Below are 21,950 nucleotides of genomic sequence, written 5' to 3' on the forward strand. Positions count from 1 at the left end.
GATTTCCAGAAGAGAACATATTATGGAAAGTGTAATAATAAATACACGTGCAATGTAAAGTTAATGAAAAAATGATTCTTCATTGAAATTGTTCTCCAGAAGAGATAAAACTTGTTTAATATAAATCTTCTGAGTGATAAATTTTGATTGTGATCCTCCTAATGAAATGAACTTTAATGCAAATTTGTATACTAAGTTGGTATAGAATTAGACGCCCCTATAAATGAGATATTTTACTAACTTAAGGGGGAGAAGAATTAGCAAAAGTTGGAAAAATCGGAAAAAAATTGATGATCCCTATAATGGTAGTTTGAAAAGTTATATGCCAACTTTTGTCTATATATTATCAAGATACGTTGCACATTTATGATTTGATTTGTATTCAGTTATGACTTATGTTGCATAGCGTTGAAGATACATTTTGGTCATATTATGTGTATACATTGAGATAAAATCTTGCCAATTATACTTGAAGCGTAAGTTGTATGATCGGTTCTAGATATGTCCAATAGATATGATATATGGCAAGATAGTGCAGTTAATACTTTTAATAGTGTAATAGTATATAAATACCATAGTGTATGAAATACCCCAAAAGTGGTATTAATATCTGAATTATTACAATAGATGGCCTATGATGTAAGAAAAGTTATGATGGTACCAATGAGAAATGTATTAAGATATCATAGTAAAATAGCATGCGAAATGTACATTAAAGAAATTTTATGATACCGGTACATAATGGAACCAATGAATAATATGCATATGCATGATAGAATGGACTAGTGAATAAGGGATCTGAAATATAAGTCCATTTTGATGTCAACATAATAATAATAATCATCAAAAGTTTATCATGGACCAGAAGTCCAATAAAATATGGATTTTTAAATCTACACTGTACAATGTCTTGTATTATTTTGAGTCTTATGTTCATGTGCATATGTGAGTCATAGGTAAATGGATTGCTCATTGCACGTATAGGAAGTTAGATGCATTACTCATTGTATATTTTTGTTCAATATCTTATCACGATTTCTATATCTCATATTGCATGCATTAATTAGTTTCTATATTAAAATTGTGGTATGTGTGAATGTTTGTCCCTTACAATTGTGATGAAATTATGTATTACGTCGATCTAATAGCATGTTATGGATGTAAGAAGAGTTCCTGAAGAACTTATATATGACGTATTTAATTATATAGCTCTACAAATTTTATATTTCGAATATTGCAATTATAATCAAACTCCTAAAAAGTCTATGTGACTACATTATTGACAGCTCAACCTAAAGATTGAGCATGTGACAGTTAGTGAGATTTACTATTTGTATTTACAAGAGAAATATCATATAAATTATGAAACGTCTAAAGAATAACAATGAGATATTTTATGTTATAATCTTATAATGAGAATAATCTTCTTATGGTCCAGAAGAATTATGAACAAGTTATATAATTACTTACATTATATCACTAATCCATAAAATTGTACAATGATATTGATGATACCACGAGTTGCCATAAATTATGATAAACTATGATCAATATTTGATTATCAATAGCAAATTTATATGTCCTTAAAAAGAAGGCATAAGTTTAATGGTTAAGGAAACTTGAAACAACAATATCATATAAGACATTTGTAACACAACACATGACTTATTATTTTCACATGTATGGAGAAATGAAGATTCCTCACATTGAAGTTTTCAAGATTCATGTTAGATTAAGGAGGATCAACTAAAGGATCGGAATGTTATTACGCCCAAGTGCAAGTTACCCAAAGGCATTGGCTTCATTACACTGGAAGATATCAAGTTATGCAATCATTGGGGGGAGAAAATACGCGCTGCACTATTTTTTCCTTAACTAAGGTTTTGTCTCACATTGGGTTTTCCTGGTGAGGTTTTCAATAAGGCAGCATTCCAAGGCGTATCATGAAAGTGTTGTACTTTTTTTCCTTCACTAGGTTTTTATCCCATAGGGTTTTTCCTAGTAAGATTTTAACGAGACACACTATTCGATAATGGTCATCCAAGGGGGAGTGTTATATAATATATGTATTTATGGATGCCCATTATACCCTTCTATCTTTCTAGAATATTCTTATTTTATTAGGGTTTATCATTGTCTAAGAAAACCCTATCTATTGTTGTGTATATATATCCCTTGACATGTAATAAAAAGTAGATTGATTCTCTCCTCCATTACTCCTTTTTCTCTTTAATTTTATAACATGCACATTTTGTATAAATGAAGTTTAAGATCAAAATTTAACAGAGTAACTCACATTCAAAACATAATGTCTAGATATCGAAATACCACTGTTTTTTCATCCACACAAGATCATCAATACATTCACTAACGCTGAACAAAAGAGTGTTAAAATATACAAGCAAGGATTTAGCAAACAGAACAACTTGAAATTGCATGTCCAACCTAAACTACTCATATTCAACATAATTGCACAATTAATCTTAGAAATTCTTACATGATTTTGCATAATTTGATCATACATTTGCTTGTCTACCATCAGGAGTCATGCTACCAGGCTCCACCCTTGTCATTGCAAAGGCGGGTTTTTGTGACGGGTCATCTTCATCATAGTACATGTAAGCGAATCCACCATGTTTGGTTAGATCCATACCCGCCATCTCATCTTTGCTAGAAATTCTTAAGAGCCCAAGTTGTTTTAGGGTAAAGAAAAGCGGACCCATTAAGGCACTGACCCACCCGAAGATAACGAGGATTTGAATAATTTGAGCACCTAGTAACCTTCCCCCTCCACCCATGAATAGTCCATAATGGGTCCTATCCGACCCGTAGACCTCTTGTACGAACTTCTTTGTAGCGAATAGACCGGTAAAAATTAGACCCCACATGCCACACCCGGCGTGCAATTGGGCAGCCTCGAGTGGGTCATCATATTTGACCTTCTCAGCTAACTTATTAAACCCAATTAAAACCCAGGCGGCCATAAATCCACAAATTATGGCCGCCCACGGCTCAACAACGGAGCACCCGGAAGTAATAGCCGCAAACCCACCCAATAACCCATTACACACATCAATTACATTCCAATGACCCACCAATATCCTCTTACCAAACAAAGTAGTCAATGCTGCGGTCGATCCAGCCAATGTCGTTGTGACAGCTGTCCTAGCGACTGCACTCCATTGACCATAAAATCCCCCAGGCTCACCATAAGGCTTAAGAATAGTCAAAAAAGAACCAGCATTAAACCCATACCATCCAAACCAAAGCAAAAAAGTCCCTAACACAACCAATGAACCACTATGCCCTCTTAGGACCGCGGACCGGCCGTTACGATCAAAACGGCCGATCCTCGGGCCTTCAATAAAAGCACCCCACAACCCCGCCACCCCACCAACCATATGAACAACACCTGACCCAGCAAAGTCAATGGCTCCCGTCCCAAACAACAAGTTATCCGCATTAAATGGGCTAGCCCATCCATCCGCGGACCAGAACCAATGAGACACGACCGGGTACACAAACCCGGTCAAAAACGACGAGTATATCAAATAGGCTACGAACTTTGTACGTTCTGCTATCGAGCCGCTGGTGATTCCAGCGGCCGCGATAGCAAAAGCCCATTGATACAAGAACAAACTATAGTCTACACCAGCTTCAGGTACATCATTAAGAGCAAAAAAACGTCGTCCAATGAAGGGATTCGAAGGCGAACCAAAAGCAAATGCAAACCCAAACAAGTAGTAAGAAAGAGACCCTGCAGCAGCATCAAGAACGTTGATAAGCATGATGTTCATCGTACTCTTGGCCCGGACTGACCCGGCACATAACATCGCGAAGCCAAGTTGCATGGCAAAAACCAAGTAGGTTGAGAAAAGGAGGTACGTGGTGTCCACCGCGTATGCCACCGTTGTAAAACGGTTACATAAGTAGGTAGCTGCCGCGGTGGCATTAGCCGAGCCTCCGCCTAGGAGGGGGAGTAGCTCCGCAGCGTTACAAGACATTGTTGGAGGTAATGAAAAAAATAGAGGTTAGAAATAATGGATAAGCATATGTAATTTATGTGTGCAGTAGGGAATTTTTTTGTACGAAGTTGTTGGGAAAGGACGATGATATTGTGATATATGTCATGTATATTTATATTTGAGGATTATAATTAAGGTAAGAGTCTAATTGTTTAACTTTAAGTATATACTCCGTAGTATTAGTAGTACAGTGTCAACGGTGATTACAACTGTCATTAGTAAGGTGAGAAATGGTCTTCTGAGATATTTTTGTGAGTGGTTGCGGTGATTTTTCTGTGTAGCTGGCCACATTGTGTGGGTGGGTTACTTATTCAGCAGTTACTTATTTAGGGGTTAATCACTCGGTCAAGGGTTACTTATTCTGGGGTTATTCATTAGTCGGTTGGCGCGTTTTCGCCAGAGCTACTTATTTAGGGGTTACTCAGTCGGTTAGTGTGTTTTCTGTGTGAGAGTAACCCCTGACCAACCGAGTGATCCTTGACCGACCGAGTAACTCTTGACCGACCGAGTAACCCCTGAATAAGTAACCCCGATCACACGATGTGGTCAACTACATATAATTTTTTTTTTTTTTTTATTTTTTTTTTTTTGGGACATGAGCTTAAACAGTGAGTGGGTTGTTATATTTCTATTTTTGAACATAAACCTTTAACTTTTAAGAGGATACTAAATTATGAAATTATGAGTATGGTAAATTATTCAAGAGGATATTCAATGGTAAGGTAAATAATGGGATACTATGAAACTACAAGTATGTAATTATGTACTTTAAAATCACACAACATTATCTTTTTAATTTGCAACTTGTAAATGAAAAATGTTGGCCGTAAATTGTTTTAATTTTCAACGTAGTTGCTTGTACATTTCTAGGAGTTTTGCTCTAGAAGCTTTAGACTATCAATATTTCACACCTCACCTTATTTTGAAGTCAAACCTCTATTGGTCAACTTTTATCCGCAATTATTTTATTTTATGTTAATAAAAGACAAACCTCAATTACAGTCATTAGTTGATTATACCAACTTGAAATAAGAAAATATTTTTGGTATTAAAAATTCAATTTTTCAGGATGGATAATTATAGCTTCTTCCATCATATTTTAAATATTTTTTCTTTCCTCTTTGAGGCAATAACATAGTTAATCTTCAATTTCTATAAATTAAATTTGTTATTTCAGAACTCATATGTGATTTGAGACTAAAAATCTTAAATCGAAATGAAAGGAGGAACAAAAAAAATGTAGTTGACACAAACTGATTTTTAATACCCAATTAATGTGTACGTGATCAGACTCTCTTCTCATGCGGGATTGTTATCAATCCAATTACCCAATCATGAACTAACTCCCGTACAACTTGACTTGAGATGTGTTGTAAGACTTGTAAAGTTGTAAGTCATCAGTAGTTGCGTCAGCTTGAAAGGTGGTACATAGTTGCTACTTGCTATTAGAACGACAAATTACTAAGCTAAAGTACATGGTACAACTAATGGTATGATAAAATTTTCTAGTTGCATCAAAAAGGGCATTTATTGCAAACACGTTAAAGGTGAATTATTTGAAAAAAAATTCAAGATCTCTATGAATTTTCCACGGTATTGTTGAGATAAAATAAACTTTATCATTTAATCTTTATATTATAATCGAGAAGGGATTGCATTGAACTTTTTGTTAAGCTTGTTTGATTAGTAGTAAAGTCCTTCTATATAAAGTCGTTTGTGTTATAATTAATTGCCAGTAATTCCATTGAATCCAAATTGTATGGATGATATGCATCACATGTGCAATTCTTGAGATTATGAGGATGAAGTGTTGATTAATATTTTTTTCCTTTTTCTTTACTCGCAACATTTTTTCATCTATCTATAATATGTTACCTATATTTAGTTATTTACTTTGAACGAAAATTATAATAGTATAGGAAATAATTCCTCCGTTTTTTTTATAGTACGTTACAACACACACTTTATCACGGTAAAAGAGAACCTCGCATTATATAATACACTTAAAATGGGGTTAAGAAGTTGTTAGGACTTAGGAGTATAATTAAATGGGTCATAAACTTTAAATAAAGAAAATAGTACAATTTTCACCATAAAAACCATCATTTTATAATCTGTTGTAGCTATTGTGATATTTTCATTTTAGGGATATGTTGCAACTATAAATAAACGAAAGAAGTATTTATTATTAAGAAAATATTTAGCATAAACTATTAAACCTAAAACAAATCAAGAAGATTAATTTATTATAATAAACTCCATGTATAGCTAAATTAGCCATAGTGTTAACAAGCTTTTTTTAACACAAAGAGAATATAGATAGTGTTAACAAGCTAAGCACACATAAATTGACGAAGTCATGAAGACAATAATAGTTGCTTGATAATAATGACAAGAATAGTGCAACTACTTTAATACTTGACTAGATCAAACAAAGTAATGTCACAACTTGTCACTGAATTGAAACAAATTAAAATCAAACACTTATCTTATTGCAACTTGCAATGCTAAAAAGTACTCAACCATCCCTTAGACATTGCCTCATCATAATTTTCGTTTTTCACTATATTAAATGTTGTATTAAGGGAGTAGATAGATTAGATTTTTAGTAAATAATTAAACTACTATGGAGCACTAAATTAATTAGAGAGGACTTTGGAAAGTAGGATTAAGCTGTAAATCATGAAATTTCATAGAGACTAATCACTAAAGAAAAACGAGACAATCTTTATAAGACGTAGGATCAGAGTAGGGCACTGATCTTTTCTAAAGTGGAAACAATGGGAGAAAAAAGTTTCAAAGACAATAAAGATAGGAATCTTTTACTTTTCGTATATAGAAATGGCGTTGCACTGTCAAAAGTGGGCAAGATTCATGAACCATATCACAATTTTTTTATAACTTGATCTTACTTATAATATGTTGAAAACTTTAATTAATATCTTGCATCTTCCAATAAGCTACCGTACTTTTCACTGAAATAGCCTAAGAGTACTACAAATAACAATTTAATTATGAAAGTGACTAGTTTAGTATGGTAAAGTTGAACTTTGGCATAAAGAAAAGAAAATAGTACTCAACTTTTCTATTTTTCTATTTAACCCTAAAGAAACTAGAAACTACTCATGTTGATGTAATACATGAAGTATTAACATATAATACGTATACGTCAAACTTGACAAACTACATTAATGAATATTTATTTATCGTAGAGAGTGTAACCGTTGTAATGTGTAAATATAAAAAACTTCTCTTGTTTATTTATTATTCTTTTTTTTTTTTAAAACTCTCTTGGTTATTAACTTAAAATTGATTTTATTTTATTTTATTTTTTGGTGCAAGAGAAGGGCAAGCCCCAAAGACAAACACGAAGCTAAAAACTAAAGGAAAAAGCACAAACGAAAATTTCAATACTACTGTTCATTTCCCCTTTTTCTCCCATATCATTTTACATACTTCGTATCATATAGAGATGGACTTACTCCACTTTATGCTTTAGATGATAATTCATTGTGAGATTGAGTTTTTGTGTAATAAATAGAATTAATATTTAATAATACCTAAATTTAGTATGACTTATTGTTGTTTCATTGATTAATCATATGATATGTTTACTTTAATACAATAGTTTTATAACTATGAAACCTTTTGCAATATTAATACTCATCCCAAAAATCTTGTCACTTTGAATTGCGATTTCATAAGTGCACTTTCGTTTGCTAAAAGACAAATATTGAGCAAACCTTTATGGTATTAAACAAAGCTGGTGCACCCAAGCATGATTCGCATAAATATGGATGCACCATCTTACATTTAGATAGTTTCGGGTGAAACTCCCTTTCTTTTATCAAATACATTATTTATTTTTTTGAACAAAAAAAGAACTTATCAAATACATAATTTAAAATTTTGAATCTGAAGTTTTTCATTATTTTATGATTGTCATTTAATTTCTGATATATTACACTTAATTATAATTTTTGCAATCATCAAATATGGATTATTAAATAAGCCTAAGGGCCAATACCATTTCTAGTAAACCACCCAACTTGGCCCTTCCCCCATAGTTTAGTTGCTTAAAATCAACTATATAAACAATTAATCAACTATATAAACAATGAAAAATTGCCCTCTTGATTTTTTTTAATCACATAAATATAAAAATTGCATAATATTAGTCAGAGCTAGCTTGCAACATAAATAAACCTTGGAATATCGTTAATGTTGAATCATCTAAATAATGACGCATCGAAGTTGTAAACACATGGTTTAGTCTTATAAGTACAGTTCAAATGACCTAAATAAGATTATATTAAACTATGAAAAATCTAGAATTTCCTGAGTTGTAGGTATACGTAACATGTACAATAGTACAAGTATTATTTTTGTATAACCTATAGTTTTTATTTGAATTACTACCTCCGTTTCATATTTTTTTGCAACTTTGGAATATTTTATATCTCACAAATAATACCCCAAAATTGTAAAAAATATGAAACGGAGGTAGTATATTAACTTCATAAAGTAGTGCAATGTCGTTCCCACGACTTTGAATATCATTGATTGTACATTTAATTAAATTTTAAAACTTGATTATCAAAGAGTAGGTCAATAATTACAGCTATGAACTATATTTAAGCTGTAAAATTAGTGAATTAATCAAAATCTGCTTTATTATTCCCTAACAAAATCTTTCTTTCTTAAGCATGAATCTAGGTTTGAGATTCGCCACCTGATATTTGTTTAACTTCAAAAATAATTTCGAAATATTGGACTTTTTTTTTCCCCCACTTTGTAAATTTAGAAAAGCGTGTTGAAATTTGAGAATCAGGCCAAAATCTGTTGATAAATTTTTAAAAAGTCAAAGAAATTATGAATGACCTAAATAGACCGTGTAAGTACGCAATCTATTTTCTTATTGTTATTGATGATTAATGTCAAAGATGATGTCTTGTTAAGAGAAAATTACTGTAAGGATGCACGGGTCTTTTGTATACAACGGGTGTATTATATGCAATAGTTTAGCCTTTATGCAGCTATGCTCCTTAACTTATTAAAAAGCCTATTTTTACAAAATACTGAGTACTTAATAATGTTAATAACACTTAAATAAGTAGCCAACCACCAGATGGAACAACAATTTACCATAACCGATCGATGCACCACAACTAAGAAGACCATTAGATCAGAACATCGACTGTCACTTGTTCTTTGACTTGAGTTGTACTGCAAGCAAGACCAAACCAACTGCAGAAAACCCAGACAGCAAAGTGGATGTATAGAACATTGCAATCAGAGATGTCCTCAAAGACTGCAATCAGACAAAATTGGAATCGAATGTTAGCTATTTGATCTTGATCACAGCGACGATTAAATAATCAGATGGATTCTAAGATGAATATGTTCAAAAACCTTGGCCAGCAGCAAAGCATTATCATTTGCATATTGCAATTTACCGTCTGAGATGCTTTGAATTCCTTGACTAATTTGCCATGAAAGGATCCTAAATTCAATCAAGCATGGAAGTTGTCAGTAGACAGCAAAACTATGACAGAATATTTAAACAAGTTCGATGATAATTCAGAAGCATAGTTGCTTCACTCAGTAATCGGTAACAACAGGGCTTACCCAAAAACAACAGCGATAACTGCACCTATAATTGCCTTTTCAGGTGTCACTTCGACTTGAAGTTCTCCAAACTGCAGTTGGAGGTTCACATAAGACTTGGTACATCTAACAGTAGGCCGTAGCATCCACTATCATGTAAAAGGCACAGAGGGTGAGGGGTAATCATAGGGGTTGAAGAAGATAGCGCACCTTGAAAGTCCGAGATTCAGTTTTTGGGAGTTCCTCAGTTGTAGGCACTGCAGTTGCAGATAGAAGCTTCCCAACAGAAATCATTGACTTTGCAATCTATACTTGTTGCAAGCAGCCAAGAATACTGCTATTTAGGAATGCATGATTTAAAAGTTAATTACACTAAGGAGTGAAAAAATGAAGTGCTGCATAAGCAATTTTAGCCACATCAATCTCTTCACCATATCCCCAGATAATTAGTTGGTTTGCTGCTCATTGACGTGTAAAATATCATAAACAAGGATTTAAAATTCCTTTGATTCAGTAAAGCAGCATAATAACATGTTAAGGATGCACTATACCCTTTCTAGTTCACCTTGACCATATTGTCCCATAGATTGAAATCTTCTTCCAGCAGACAGCAATCGCTTACCAAAAGCTACAAAGGAAAAAGGCTTCTGGGTGAGGATTAAGCATTACATTTTGACAATGTAACTATCAATATGTCAATCAAATCTTTTACCTGCCTTTTCCCTTTCAGTCAAAGAAGTCTCCAACAAAGGGAGCTGCTTCGCTAAAGAGAAAGAAGTTGAAGTATCAGCTGATTCCCATGCACGGGCCAGATTCAATAACGTCTCCCCCAGCTCTTGGCCACACTTAAAAAAAAAAAAAAAATCAAAAATCAAAGTGGCAATGCATTGAGTGGTGGGAAAATAAGATTGTACTAAGAGAACTTTTTTTTTTTTTTTTTGGGGGGTGGGGGGGTGTTGGGGATCGTCTAAAACAGCTATTGCTCAAGTTGAAACCTGACTCCAATTACACAGGTTCCTTAAAAACGCGCATCAAAATCCCGTGGATTCATCTCCTTTCAACAGCACCATCAAATAACCAGAGGACTAACTACCATATATCTATAATCCATTAGTCCTTTATCCTCCTCTTACAAGTTGTCACAGGATAAATTTATTCCACTTCACTAAGTCTAATCCAGCCAATTCCATATAATTAAAACTCAAATTCAACAAAGAAACCACCCGGGGACAAGAATGCGAAGGATATCCCTTCATGTTGCCTCGGTCTTCTCTTTGTAGCTTGATAAGGAAGGAAGTGTCCTTGGCATAAGCCTTTGGTCTCCAAATGGTCTCAGAAAAGTTAGAGTCGTCATCACCCCTTCAAGCATTTCGCAAAAGGTCCACACAGATATATATGTCATCCTTAACACAACCACACCATAAATCATCCCCCAATCATGTTTGACAATTATCTTTGAAAGGATATTCGCAATGGATGAGGTTGATTCCTTTATCTAGTCATTCACATCGTTACTAACTTGACTCTTTGAAGTATTATGTCCAAACTTGAGTTCACAATTTGGAATATACATGACAATTTTAAAATTGCATTTATTATTTATTGGGTCGAAACCTACAATCAGAGTTCTACAGGGTTGTTCTTCAAGATTAAGATGTTCACAGAATTCTACGAAATCTCCCTTCAGCACTTATGTGTTGCCAATTCGCCATCCATAATGATGATCTAAAGAAAGTTGAACTTTCTTCTGTAGATCTGTTATTATATGGTGTAAAAAGTTAAAACTGTGTAAAGGAATGTTAAACTCCAATCTAGTTTGGTTTGCTACGTCTGCAAAAGATATTCATCCATTTCCTCCCTAATGGAAGATATTTTTTAACTCCCACCGAAGCAATCTATCCATCCATGTCAACAGAGTTTCCATTTTCCTATCAAATCTATCAAAATCTCTATTACACTCTTTGTCAACATCAAACTAGGAATGCCGGTAACATAAAAACTGCTAAATCCTCGCTACACGGTTGAAACTTTAAAAGCCACATAAAACTTCAGAAGCCCCTACATTTAGGAGCAAAGTGTTAAGGTTAAGAAACAAAGAACAGGTTGCAGGACACATTCAAAAGCCTACCCCAGCAACAGCCCCGCATTAAGGACACTGATTCATTAGTCCACAATGTTAACCAACAAAGTTCTCATCTCTGCCTGTCCTGAGTTGACCTCCACATCATCCCAAAATATCAAGTAATCAAATAAATCATATTGGCCAATAAAGCTGTCATCACTCAGTCAAAAAATTAAGCAATGATCCTAAACCAACTGTACATTGATAATAGTCAGCTGGCTGCCTGGCCTGCTTCTCGTACTACTCACTGGAAATACAATCTCTTAACAATGCCTTGCCACACAATCTAGTAACACAAAATTTACCTTTCTACACGATGTTCATAATCCCCGTGACAGGAAAACCTCACCTAGCTCTATCACTTACGACGTCAAAGTAAATTAGGAGTTACCAATGTACAAAAGTATCATATGACTTATCTAACAGTCTAATCCTTTCATTTTGGTATATTACTCATCCAATTCATCATACATAAAACCGAGCCTTTACAACGATCATAGTGCATTAGTGCAATGTCCATATACTACTCATTGTAAAACAATTGCAAAGAGATAAAAATTACTCGAGGCCTCGAGCCCAGTTTACAGAAAAAAATGCAGCATAAAACACATTCAACAAAGCTAACCTCATCAAGAACAGGTCCATTTGAAAGATCAAACGCGGCATCATTGAGCTGTAACAAACATTTTCACAAAATTAACTAAAACCCTACATTATGAAACATAACATTAAAATTCTTCCAAGCTGCGGCAGCTGCCAACTTCACAATATAATCAACAAAACTTTAAATTTTACAACAACAAAAATAATAAAAAAATATATAATAATAAACCCATTAAACAAAATCTTCACTTACATCAAGACGAAGGTCCCTAGGAAGTTTGGCAAAGTAATCAGGTGGCAAATCCAAATTAACCTGCAAACTAGCAAAACAAACTTTAAAATTTCACTTAAAAAAGAGAAATTATTAGACTAAAATACCAAAAACAAAAATAAAGTCCAAAAAACAACTAACCGCTAATTCTCGAAGAAGGGTTTGTGGGTCAGGATTAGAGGATTTGGGGGAATCTGATTGAGTGAGAGCAAATGCAACAGTTAGAGGAAATTTGGGGATATGGGTTTTGTAGCTAAGAGATTTTCTAAAGTGGGAATTCGAATATTTGTTGAAACACAGTGATTTTGTGGAACATAATTTAGTTGAAGATTGAAGAAGAAGAAGTGGATGATAGTATTGATGATGGTAAAGAGTAGCCATTTTTGGGAGCTTATTATTTCTTCTATTTGTTTAAAAAAAAATTATATTTTTACCCAAAAATTTTAAATATCAAGTGCAAGTGTGCAACATTGGCTTTTTTTGGTTAGCACTGTACAAATGGTGCATTTTGGGAGTGGTTTCAAGATCATTTTGTGGTGTTGGAAATTTTTGTGGATATCTAATGGCCCACAAAATTTGGGTTTGGATTAGATGGCATGAAATTTATAATATGCTTTATTCATAAATCATGATCACAAAATAACTAGTGAAAATAATATGACCTATTTAATTTGTATGCGCAGCCGTGCAGGGCCTGCAGGCAAAGCAACACTTAAACAATGCACCTCTAAATCTCTAATGATGTAGATACGATTTGATCACACGTGCCTAGGCTATCAATAAGGCAATGCCATAACATTTGCCACCGGTGTACGATTTTCAGCCGGAGAGGAAATTGTGAGCTTTTAAACTTTTGTAGCCAACCAATTTAATTCTCACCATTAGCTCAATCTCATTAAACAATTGCTGTTTTTTCTTTCTGCATCAAAAAGCTCACCTGGCAACAATGGAAAAAAATGTTATCAATAAGACTGTTAAATTTGATATCTCCAGGTATAAATCCTTTTTAGCTCATCCATAAAGACTAACTGGCATTGCAGCTGAAGCAATTACAATAGATCAAATAATCATGTCACTGTTGTAAATATCGAGCTGAATTCTGCAGCTACTAAATCATGTAGAATTTCCTAAATCATGGTCTATCAACACTAAACAAAAGCCAGAACGATTCCTAGAACAAGAGCTCGCAATACATGTAACAAACCGCGGTGATTTCTATGACGATATTCAGCTTTACAAAGAGCTTATCATTCCTAAGTCCTATGTTGAAAGAATGTTGGGTCTCAATTTCCAACCTTGGCAACCTTTCTCTGCTCAATTTGGCCTGTCACAGGACACTGCATCTCTGTCCAACTTATTGGAATCATCGTCTCACCTGCAAGAAAATTTAAACCATCATTTCATGCAGTAACTAAATAAACAGAATGGAAACCAGAAAGGGGCAATGAACAAAGGCTCAAAGCAAGACGTATAGCCAAATCCACTAACCTGCAGTGCTTTCTGCAGAAACAACTCCCAATTCATTTTTTGCTGTTGACAAATGATAGGCCCTTGCATCCCCCAGGGATAGCTAATAGATATGTCAAGGAATTCTTCATAAGGCTCATAGAGTAAAATAAAGCACATGCCACAGATAAAGTAGGTATGACTGTATGGACTACAGACTCGTGACAGACTCAAGTATTATATGACAAAATTTCATATTCTGGTCCAAAGCATAGTGTCAAAGATTCGACAAGGGTACACTTGAGGTAAAAAAGAGCCAGTTTATTACCAATAGATAGAATGTGTAAATGCTTAAGTTGATAATTTTTAACAAAGCTTTCAACCGTTCCTTTTGGCAGTGAATTTATGCAAAAAATAAAAGAGTTCCAAAAACCTGAGGTAGCAACACATCCATTTAAGATATATATTAATATAGAAAGCCATAGCAAGAAAAATAATGAATGAAGAAAAGACAAATACGGCAGAATAACTAGTATATCAAGGATACAACCACTGCCCTGACGATATCACCAGCTCGGAATGAAGCGTGCATATCGACCTTGTCAATCTCGGTCGCTCTTACATCCTGCTGTCTGCCAAGGCACGGCAATTTACTTAATCAAGACCTGCATAATATGTATTATGGATAACAATACAGAACAATGATCTTCTAACACAAAGCAAGCACCTAATTACGCCTGTAAAATTTTCTCTAACAGACTTGCTACCAACACACATGATATCCGCTGAAGCCATTTTAGCCATCACCTTTTTAACCTGTCATGAAGATCACATACAGATTAGTTTCAGTTTGCAAAAGCATATCATAACATGCAAATGTAATGAAAAAGGCAACTCAATAGTCACTAGCAATGATAATAAGTAGTTAGTTTTTACCCCTTCATACTTCATAGTGTTCCTAAGTAACATTGATAAATTTCAAAAAGCTAGCAAAACATAGTGGGATTATGGGAAAAATAGGAATTTTCTGGAAGGGGAAATTGTCTAGTACCCCACACCATTGGAAATATATTTTTTAAAGTAACTCAATTATAAACATTAAATATATTGCTAAAAGTTATCAAGAAAAAATAAACTTACCCGTGCAAGGACTGTGCAGCCAGGTTCAGGGACTGCACCATGCGCTTTATGACCGGTTACCTCCACGACTGACCTCTTTAGAAGAAAGTGTTGCAGTTGTAAGAACATAGGCATCATGTGAATTATGTAATAAACAAAGCCAATTGCTAAATTTATCAACATCAATTAATACAGCACTTACTGCAAGCATGATACATCAAATAAAAACCTGGACATTTTGAAATATATAGCGAATTTCTACCTGGTACCCTATAATATTGACAAAAATCTATTTGTTAGACCAATGACCTGTAAAATTTTCCATCAATGTTCACTTCCCCCCCCCCCCCTCTCTTCCCACCTAACCTAACACGGTAACCACCCCCACTTCATCATGAAAGCCACCCATACCCCTTTTATGCCTACATTCTCCTATTCTCCTATTCGTAATAGTTTAACCTATTTGTGAGGAGGAGAGGGAAAGGGTGGTTTCCATGGCATGAAGGGTAGCTGCTATGGTTTGTTGGGTGGGAAATTCCTGGTGTAAAACTTTAGGAAGGTCATGAAGTGAAATTGGACATTTAAAAGGTTACCTTTAACATTCAACATATTTGGTCTACCGTATAGAATTGTCAAAAGAAGGGGATACTAAAACTTTACACCAAGCCCATTAATAACTTAATAGTAAAGGACTTTTTCCTTTTTTTTTAAAAAAAAAAACACTACTACGTTGCTAGGATTATTTATTCAACAAACTGTGTTAGTCCATCAAAGATTCTAATTAGAAAGAAAAAAAAAAAAAAAAACAAACAAACTAACTAAGATTCTCTAGACGAATCCAAATTCAACCTTAGCAGTTAGAGCACTTTGGCAAGAACATAAGAAATAATTATCTCCAATTACAACTAAAGAAAAACCTTAGAATGGAGTCGTTTGAGTTATAAATTTATAATGTATTCAAGACTTCAGTCTGCCCCGATCATGGAATCTGCTCTAAAATCACCATCCTTAGTGTTCCAAAAGGCTTGATATCTGTCTCCCTAGTATAAAAATTGGCATAGACTAGATATTTAGCATTACTCCGTATTAAGTAAGCCGCCAAATTGAATCTGCTCTAAAATCACCATCCTTGAGCCAAAATATTGGGTTGAAAACTCTTCATATGTTGAACAATGACCCATCCAAAAAATATTTGTATTGGAAATTCTACTCAGGTTCCAAGCTTCTATAGTAATGAAAGTAAAGCCACCAAACCACCTCTCCAGATCAAAAATATTGGCATTCATAGTTCTCCATATACTGCATAAATACCACATATATGGAACCACTAAAACTGTCACACAACTCTAAAACCTCTGCATTGGAACATCTCAAATCCATACAATCATACACAATCCACAATCTACAACGTAATGAAATTGTTACTTAAATTTCCTCCAGATTAACCACTTCACAAACTCTAGGTCTGGCAGTATGTCTGCTTAGATTTCACTTTTTTGATGGAAAGATACAATTAAAGTCCAAGTAGTTCTAGCAAAGAAAAACTGAATGTCAACCTTGCAACTAATAATTTAGTCATAAAAATAGATGAAACTCAAACTCCGTTCTCTTCCCCATTTTTGTTCTGCTGCTTCTGCATACTTGGTCAACCTACCACAAGACCATGATAATAGAAACAATAACTCTATGCGAAAATCAATCAACAGTTCAATTCATATCCTCTCATTTAACCTAAATCAAGCCAAATATCAATTTCTCAAATCATTGCACTTTGACTCTTCATTTCGCCTAAAATACCCATGTTGGACAACTAACTCTCCAAGATGGATATGCACACTTAGCACCTCATACCAACCCAAAAATCCATAACATTGTTAGCCAAGTCCTAATAAAGTATTATCTAGTGCACTCATAGCATTTTGTTGAAAGGACAGAATTGGAATTGGGAGGTAAAAATGTCATCTTCCTGACTTCCCATATATACAAAACCAAACAAAAGGTGCCTCTCAATCCTAATGTACTAAACCAAATGACATAAAAACTAATAACTTCCATTTCTTCTCTCTTCGCTTCTCTTTCCTTCTCAGTCATTTTTAAAAACCCAAACGAGCAATCAAAATCTGTTTGGTTGCTCAACCAACATTTTCCTCTATAAGAAAAAAATTAAAAACGCAAAGGTAATAATTTTGCCAATCCGGAAATAGAATTTTGCTTCACTGATACTCCATAAGTCCAAAGCCAATTACATAGCGCAGATGCCAACTAGCTTAGTTGATTAAAGTCCGGGAATTGCTGCTAGATACTCGATACCGAATCCTGTCTACCTCATTAGTCATTACCATTTGTGCTCTCTCTACACTAGCATTAGAATTTCCATCACGCCCACAAATCAATGCTTAGCAAAATTATAAATACCCCCATTAAACTCCATAATCTCAAACTAATTCACAAAATTAACCATTTAACAAAACTCTGAAACATTATTAATCACCAAGATGTCAAATACTATATTACTATATATTTCCCAACTTTCCTTATACAACCAATATTGAATTTCCCAAAAAGAAACTACATATAAAAGCCCTAAAAAGCTTAATAAATTAACAAAACAAAAATGTGAAAGAAATTAAGAAGAAGAAACAAACCTTGTCAGTAGAATCGGAAGGAGGGGGAGAGATAGTGCGGAAACCAGTAAGAGAAGCGTAGACAAGATTAACACCGGCAGCATCAGCGGCAACGTAAGCACCTTTACCAGGTTTAAGCTCCGATGCTTTTCCTAAAATTTCTCCTGGTGTTACTTTTTCTTTGTTCTCTCCTTCGATTTCTCCCATGTTTTCTGGGTTTCTCTTCGATTCAGACGGCGGCGAGTCGTCGTCGGCGGCGAAATTGACGGCTTTTTTGACGGCGGCGATAGGGGTTTAATTTTTTGAGAGGGGCGGGGTTTCGGGAGTTCACTGTAAAAGAATGTAGACTTTTGAATGGTAGAGGTTTAATTTTTTGAGAGGGGCGGGTCAATGAGTCGGGTTTGCTTGGGTTGGGTTCGGGTATGAGTTATGAACATTATGGTGGATGATTAGAGAAAATACAAGTTTCTCATTAGGGCTGACTGGGTAAGCAAAAAATCAAGGTATTTTGAATTGGAATCGGAATTCGTAAATACAACAAACCTTAAGGAGTTATCATTTAGGGTACTTAAGTTGTACTTGCAAAAAATCAAGGTAATCTAAATTGGAATCGAAACTAGCGAATACAACTAATCTGAATTGGTATAAAAGTTAACCAAATCTAGGGCTAAACAAACATAGGACAGGTGTTTCGAGGATGGGGGGAGGGGTTTCGTGAGCGTTTGGAGGGGTGGGGGAGGGATTTTGTGGGTGTTTCGAGGGGAAGGAGGGGGGTTATGGGAATGGGGATGGTGGTTCAAAGGGATGGGGGAGGGGCGAGGGGACGAAAGGAAGGGGCGACTAGCCGACAGGAGGAGGGGGTGGGTTTTTCCGGTGCGAGAAGGGGATTGAGGTGGTTCCGGTGGCGGTGGGGTTGGGGTGTTAGGGAAGGGGGAGGGGCTAGGCTGGGCTGGGAATTTCGTTTTTTTTTTTTTTGGAAAATTTGTCAGAATAAACCTTTTAAAGCACTTTTTTTCCGGAAAAAACATTTTAAATTTTTTTTGTCAATCCAAAACCTGATTCTAAAATTTTTTTGTTGAAAACAACCAAAAACTCTAATTACCCTAATTATCCTCTAATTTTCCCTAATTACACTTTTAACTCTCAATTAATTATTTTAAAATTATACTAATTTAAAAAAGAAACATAAAACACCCTAACCCCCACCCCAGCCACCCCTTCCCCTGCAGCAGCCGTAGCGGCCAGAATCCTCTTTCTCTTGCGACGGCACCAGCGCCGCCCCTACCACCTATCGTCAACCTACGATGCAAATATGGATGAAAATGATGGCGGCAACGCTTACAAAGATGAAGAAGAGAGAGATTACGAACGCGATAATAATTAAGAGCTTGTAGAAGGATTGAGAAGAGTTTTGGGTTTGATTTTGTGAGAGTTTCCGGCGTCGGACGGGGATAGGGGCTGGGCTGGATCAGTGCCGGCGGGGGATGGGGCTGGGTTCATGTCCAAAGGAAAGGAATATTGGGGGTGGTGGTTTAGTGGGAAGGGGGAGGGTGACGGTGGGGGGTAGGGGCGGCATCTGCACCGGCGCGGGGCAAAGGAAAGGGGTTTTGGCCACCGTGGCTGCTGCAGGGGAGGGGGTGGTTGGTTGGTGGTGGGGTGGGGGTTTGGGTGTTTTATGTTTTTTTTTAATTAATACTAGAGGTGGGCATGGGTCGTGCTGGCCCACGAGCGGCACAAGCACGGCACGGTGGTGGCACGGCCAACACGAGCTCGCCAGCGGCACGACACTGTGACCAAGGAGTAGGTCGTGGGCCGTGTCGTGAACACAATATTGAAAAATTGGCACATACACGGTGGACGGCACGGTAATTTGGCCCGCCAGCACAGCCCTCCAACGCGGCACGCGGCACGCCAGGCACAGCCCGTGCAAAACGGCTATATTTCGCTGCTTCCAACAGCCATAAAACGGCTATAATAATAAATTAATAATAAAATTAACATAAATAATAATAAAGAGTAAAAGAACAATAATAATAAAAATAAGAATAGTAAAAAGAACAATTATAATATAATAATACAAAAATATAAACATAAATTAATAAAATTATTTAAATATACTCATTTTAAAAGTTGTTCAAAAATAATATATATCGTTTTTTTTAAAAAAAAGAAAAATAAAAATAAATCGCGGCCCGGCACGGCACGCCAGACACGTGGGTTGTGCCATGCCGTGGGCTGGGGTGTGTCAAATGGTGGCTCGGCAAGGCACGGCCCGCCAAGTTGCAGGCACGTCACGACATGGCCCGGCACAAGCCACCACCAGGCACGGCGAGGCACGACCCGCGGTGGCCCGGCACAGTATGCTGCCCACCTCTAATTAATAATATAATTTTTAAATAATTAATTGAGAGTTAAAAGGGTAATTAGGGAAAATTAGAGGATAATTAGGGTAATTAGAGTTTTTGGTTGTTTTCAAAAAAAAAAATTTAGAATCAGGTTTTAGATTGCCAAAAAAATTTTAAAAGGTTTTTTTCCAACAAAAAGAGTGCTTTAAAAAGTTTTTTCTGACAAATTTCTTTTTTTTCTAATTTTTTTTAGACCTATCACTACTTCACACGTGTTATAAAACCTGTTATAACAGATCATTGACTTTTGTTGACCGGTTTGGGATTGAAAAATGTAAACACCCCTAAAGTTCGGATTATTCCAGAATAATCCAAAATTGGGATTGTTAAAAGAAAATGGTGTAAAGTTGAGATTATTAATATCAATTTTTAGTTTTTTTTAATTAATACTTATGTGTGGTTTTAATTTTAAAATATTTTCTCTAATTTCCTCTCTTATTTAACTCTTTTTTAATTATTATTTGACTAATATTTTTTGTTTATAAAATAATAGATTAATGTCCAAAATTAAGAATAATTAAAAGAAAATGGTGTAAAGTTAGGATTATTAATATCAATTTTTTGTTTTTTTTATTAATACTTATGTGTGGTTTTAATTTTAATACATTTTCTCTAATTTCCTCTTTTATTTAACTATTTTATAATTATTATTTGACTAATATATTTTGTTTAAAAAAATAAGGGTATCATTGCCCTAATATTTGTTTGTTTTTTTTTTTTCCTCAATTATTACTTCCTGTATTTCTTTAATGAACTTGAATCTCCTGAAATCGATAAGGAAGCTTTGACCACTTAAGGTAGTGGCGGAGCCAAAAATTTTAATTTGTTAGTGAGATTATAAAATATGGAGATATGTGTTCATTAAATTGTATGAACTAACCCAATAAAATGAGAATGATAAGGCTCGACCCAGGGTCAAAGCAAGGAGGGAGTAATAACCTCATTCACTCTAACCACTAGACCATCTTTACCTCTGTGATACTAAACATATCTGTAATTCTTTTATTCTTTTATTACTGCATCTTTACAAACAAACAAAAAAAATTGGAAAATGGGGGAGAACTGTCCCCTTATATTCTAACGTGGCTCCGCCACTAACTTGAGCTATTTCTTAAATAACTTTTTTTCTTTTTTTTTTTAGAGAACTTAAATAGTCCACTTAATTTTAAATACTTTTATCAGTATTATAATTTCTCAATATCCCCAACTTTTTGAATTATACAATTTCAATTTAATTTCATTGTTAAGGGGAAAAATCACTGCACTCAAGTTTTTTAATTTTTCTGTGACAAATTTTCAGTTAAAATCCAGATTCTATCTATGGTTCTTTTAATGCTTTTTTTTTTAATTTTTATATATAATTATTGGTTTGATTTTCAAATATTTAAATATGCCTCCAGAAATACTTTTAATAATGTCGTTTAAAATTTGTATAAGCCAAATTTTTTACTAGCAGAGGACCACTAAATTGTGGGAAAAGGCCCTAGTATCTAAAATAAAAGTATGCACATTAGCGCAAGTCATCTTTGATTATTGATTTTATGTATTCGTTTTTTCCATCACAAATTCCATGATGCTAAAACGAACGTCATCATGATGATATTGAGTATGTTCATAGTATTTTTCTATCTTCATTCAAATTCATCCAGTGTTGAAGCTTAGGTTTTTAGATAAGAGGAGAAGAGGGCTGATACTTATTTAAAAATAAAAAATAAAGTGGATTTAACT

General features: G+C 34.8%; 1 protein-coding gene across 1 annotated transcript; it reads right to left on the minus strand.

Annotated features, from left to right (window-relative positions):
• Positions 1–2,292: 2,292 nt before the first annotated feature.
• LOC110735878 lies at positions 2,293–18,248 on the minus strand. Its single transcript, XM_021916056.1, has 16 exons — positions 17,839–18,248; positions 15,215–15,289; positions 14,802–14,890; positions 14,622–14,706; positions 14,117–14,198; positions 13,915–14,003; positions 12,770–13,036; positions 12,611–12,670; positions 12,380–12,427; positions 10,345–10,477; positions 10,184–10,260; positions 9,843–9,938; positions 9,654–9,724; positions 9,438–9,528; positions 9,228–9,336; positions 2,293–4,006 (listed from the first exon to the last, which is right to left on the minus strand). Exons 1-16 carry the CDS (start codon positions 18,022–18,024, stop codon positions 2,517–2,519), a joined length of 3,048 nt encoding a protein of 1,015 aa, XP_021771748.1. The 5' UTR covers positions 18,025–18,248; the 3' UTR covers positions 2,293–2,516.
• Between the last annotated feature and the right edge of the window lie 3,702 nt (positions 18,249–21,950).

This window comes from Chenopodium quinoa, unplaced genomic scaffold, assembly GCF_001683475.1.
Source record: "Chenopodium quinoa cultivar QQ74 unplaced genomic scaffold, ASM168347v1, whole genome shotgun sequence".
NCBI lineage: Eukaryota > Viridiplantae > Streptophyta > Magnoliopsida > Caryophyllales > Amaranthaceae > Chenopodium > Chenopodium quinoa.

What these genes read in the sequence shown, in the direction of transcription:
- LOC110735878 (XM_021916056.1), bottom strand. Translation starts at nt 18,024, where the DNA reads ATGGGAGAAATCGAAGGAGAGAACAAAGAAAAAGTAACACCAGGAGAA. An exon ending in ATATCGTCAGGGCAGTGGTT is followed by an intron (nt 14,199 to 14,621) that starts GTATCCTTGATA and finishes CATATCTATTAG; the next exon opens with CTATCCCTGGGGGATGCAAG. An exon ending in ATGGACCTGTTCTTGATGAG is followed by an intron (nt 10,478 to 12,379) that starts GTTAGCTTTGTT and finishes TTTTTTTTTAAG; the next exon opens with TGTGGCCAAGAGCTGGGGGA.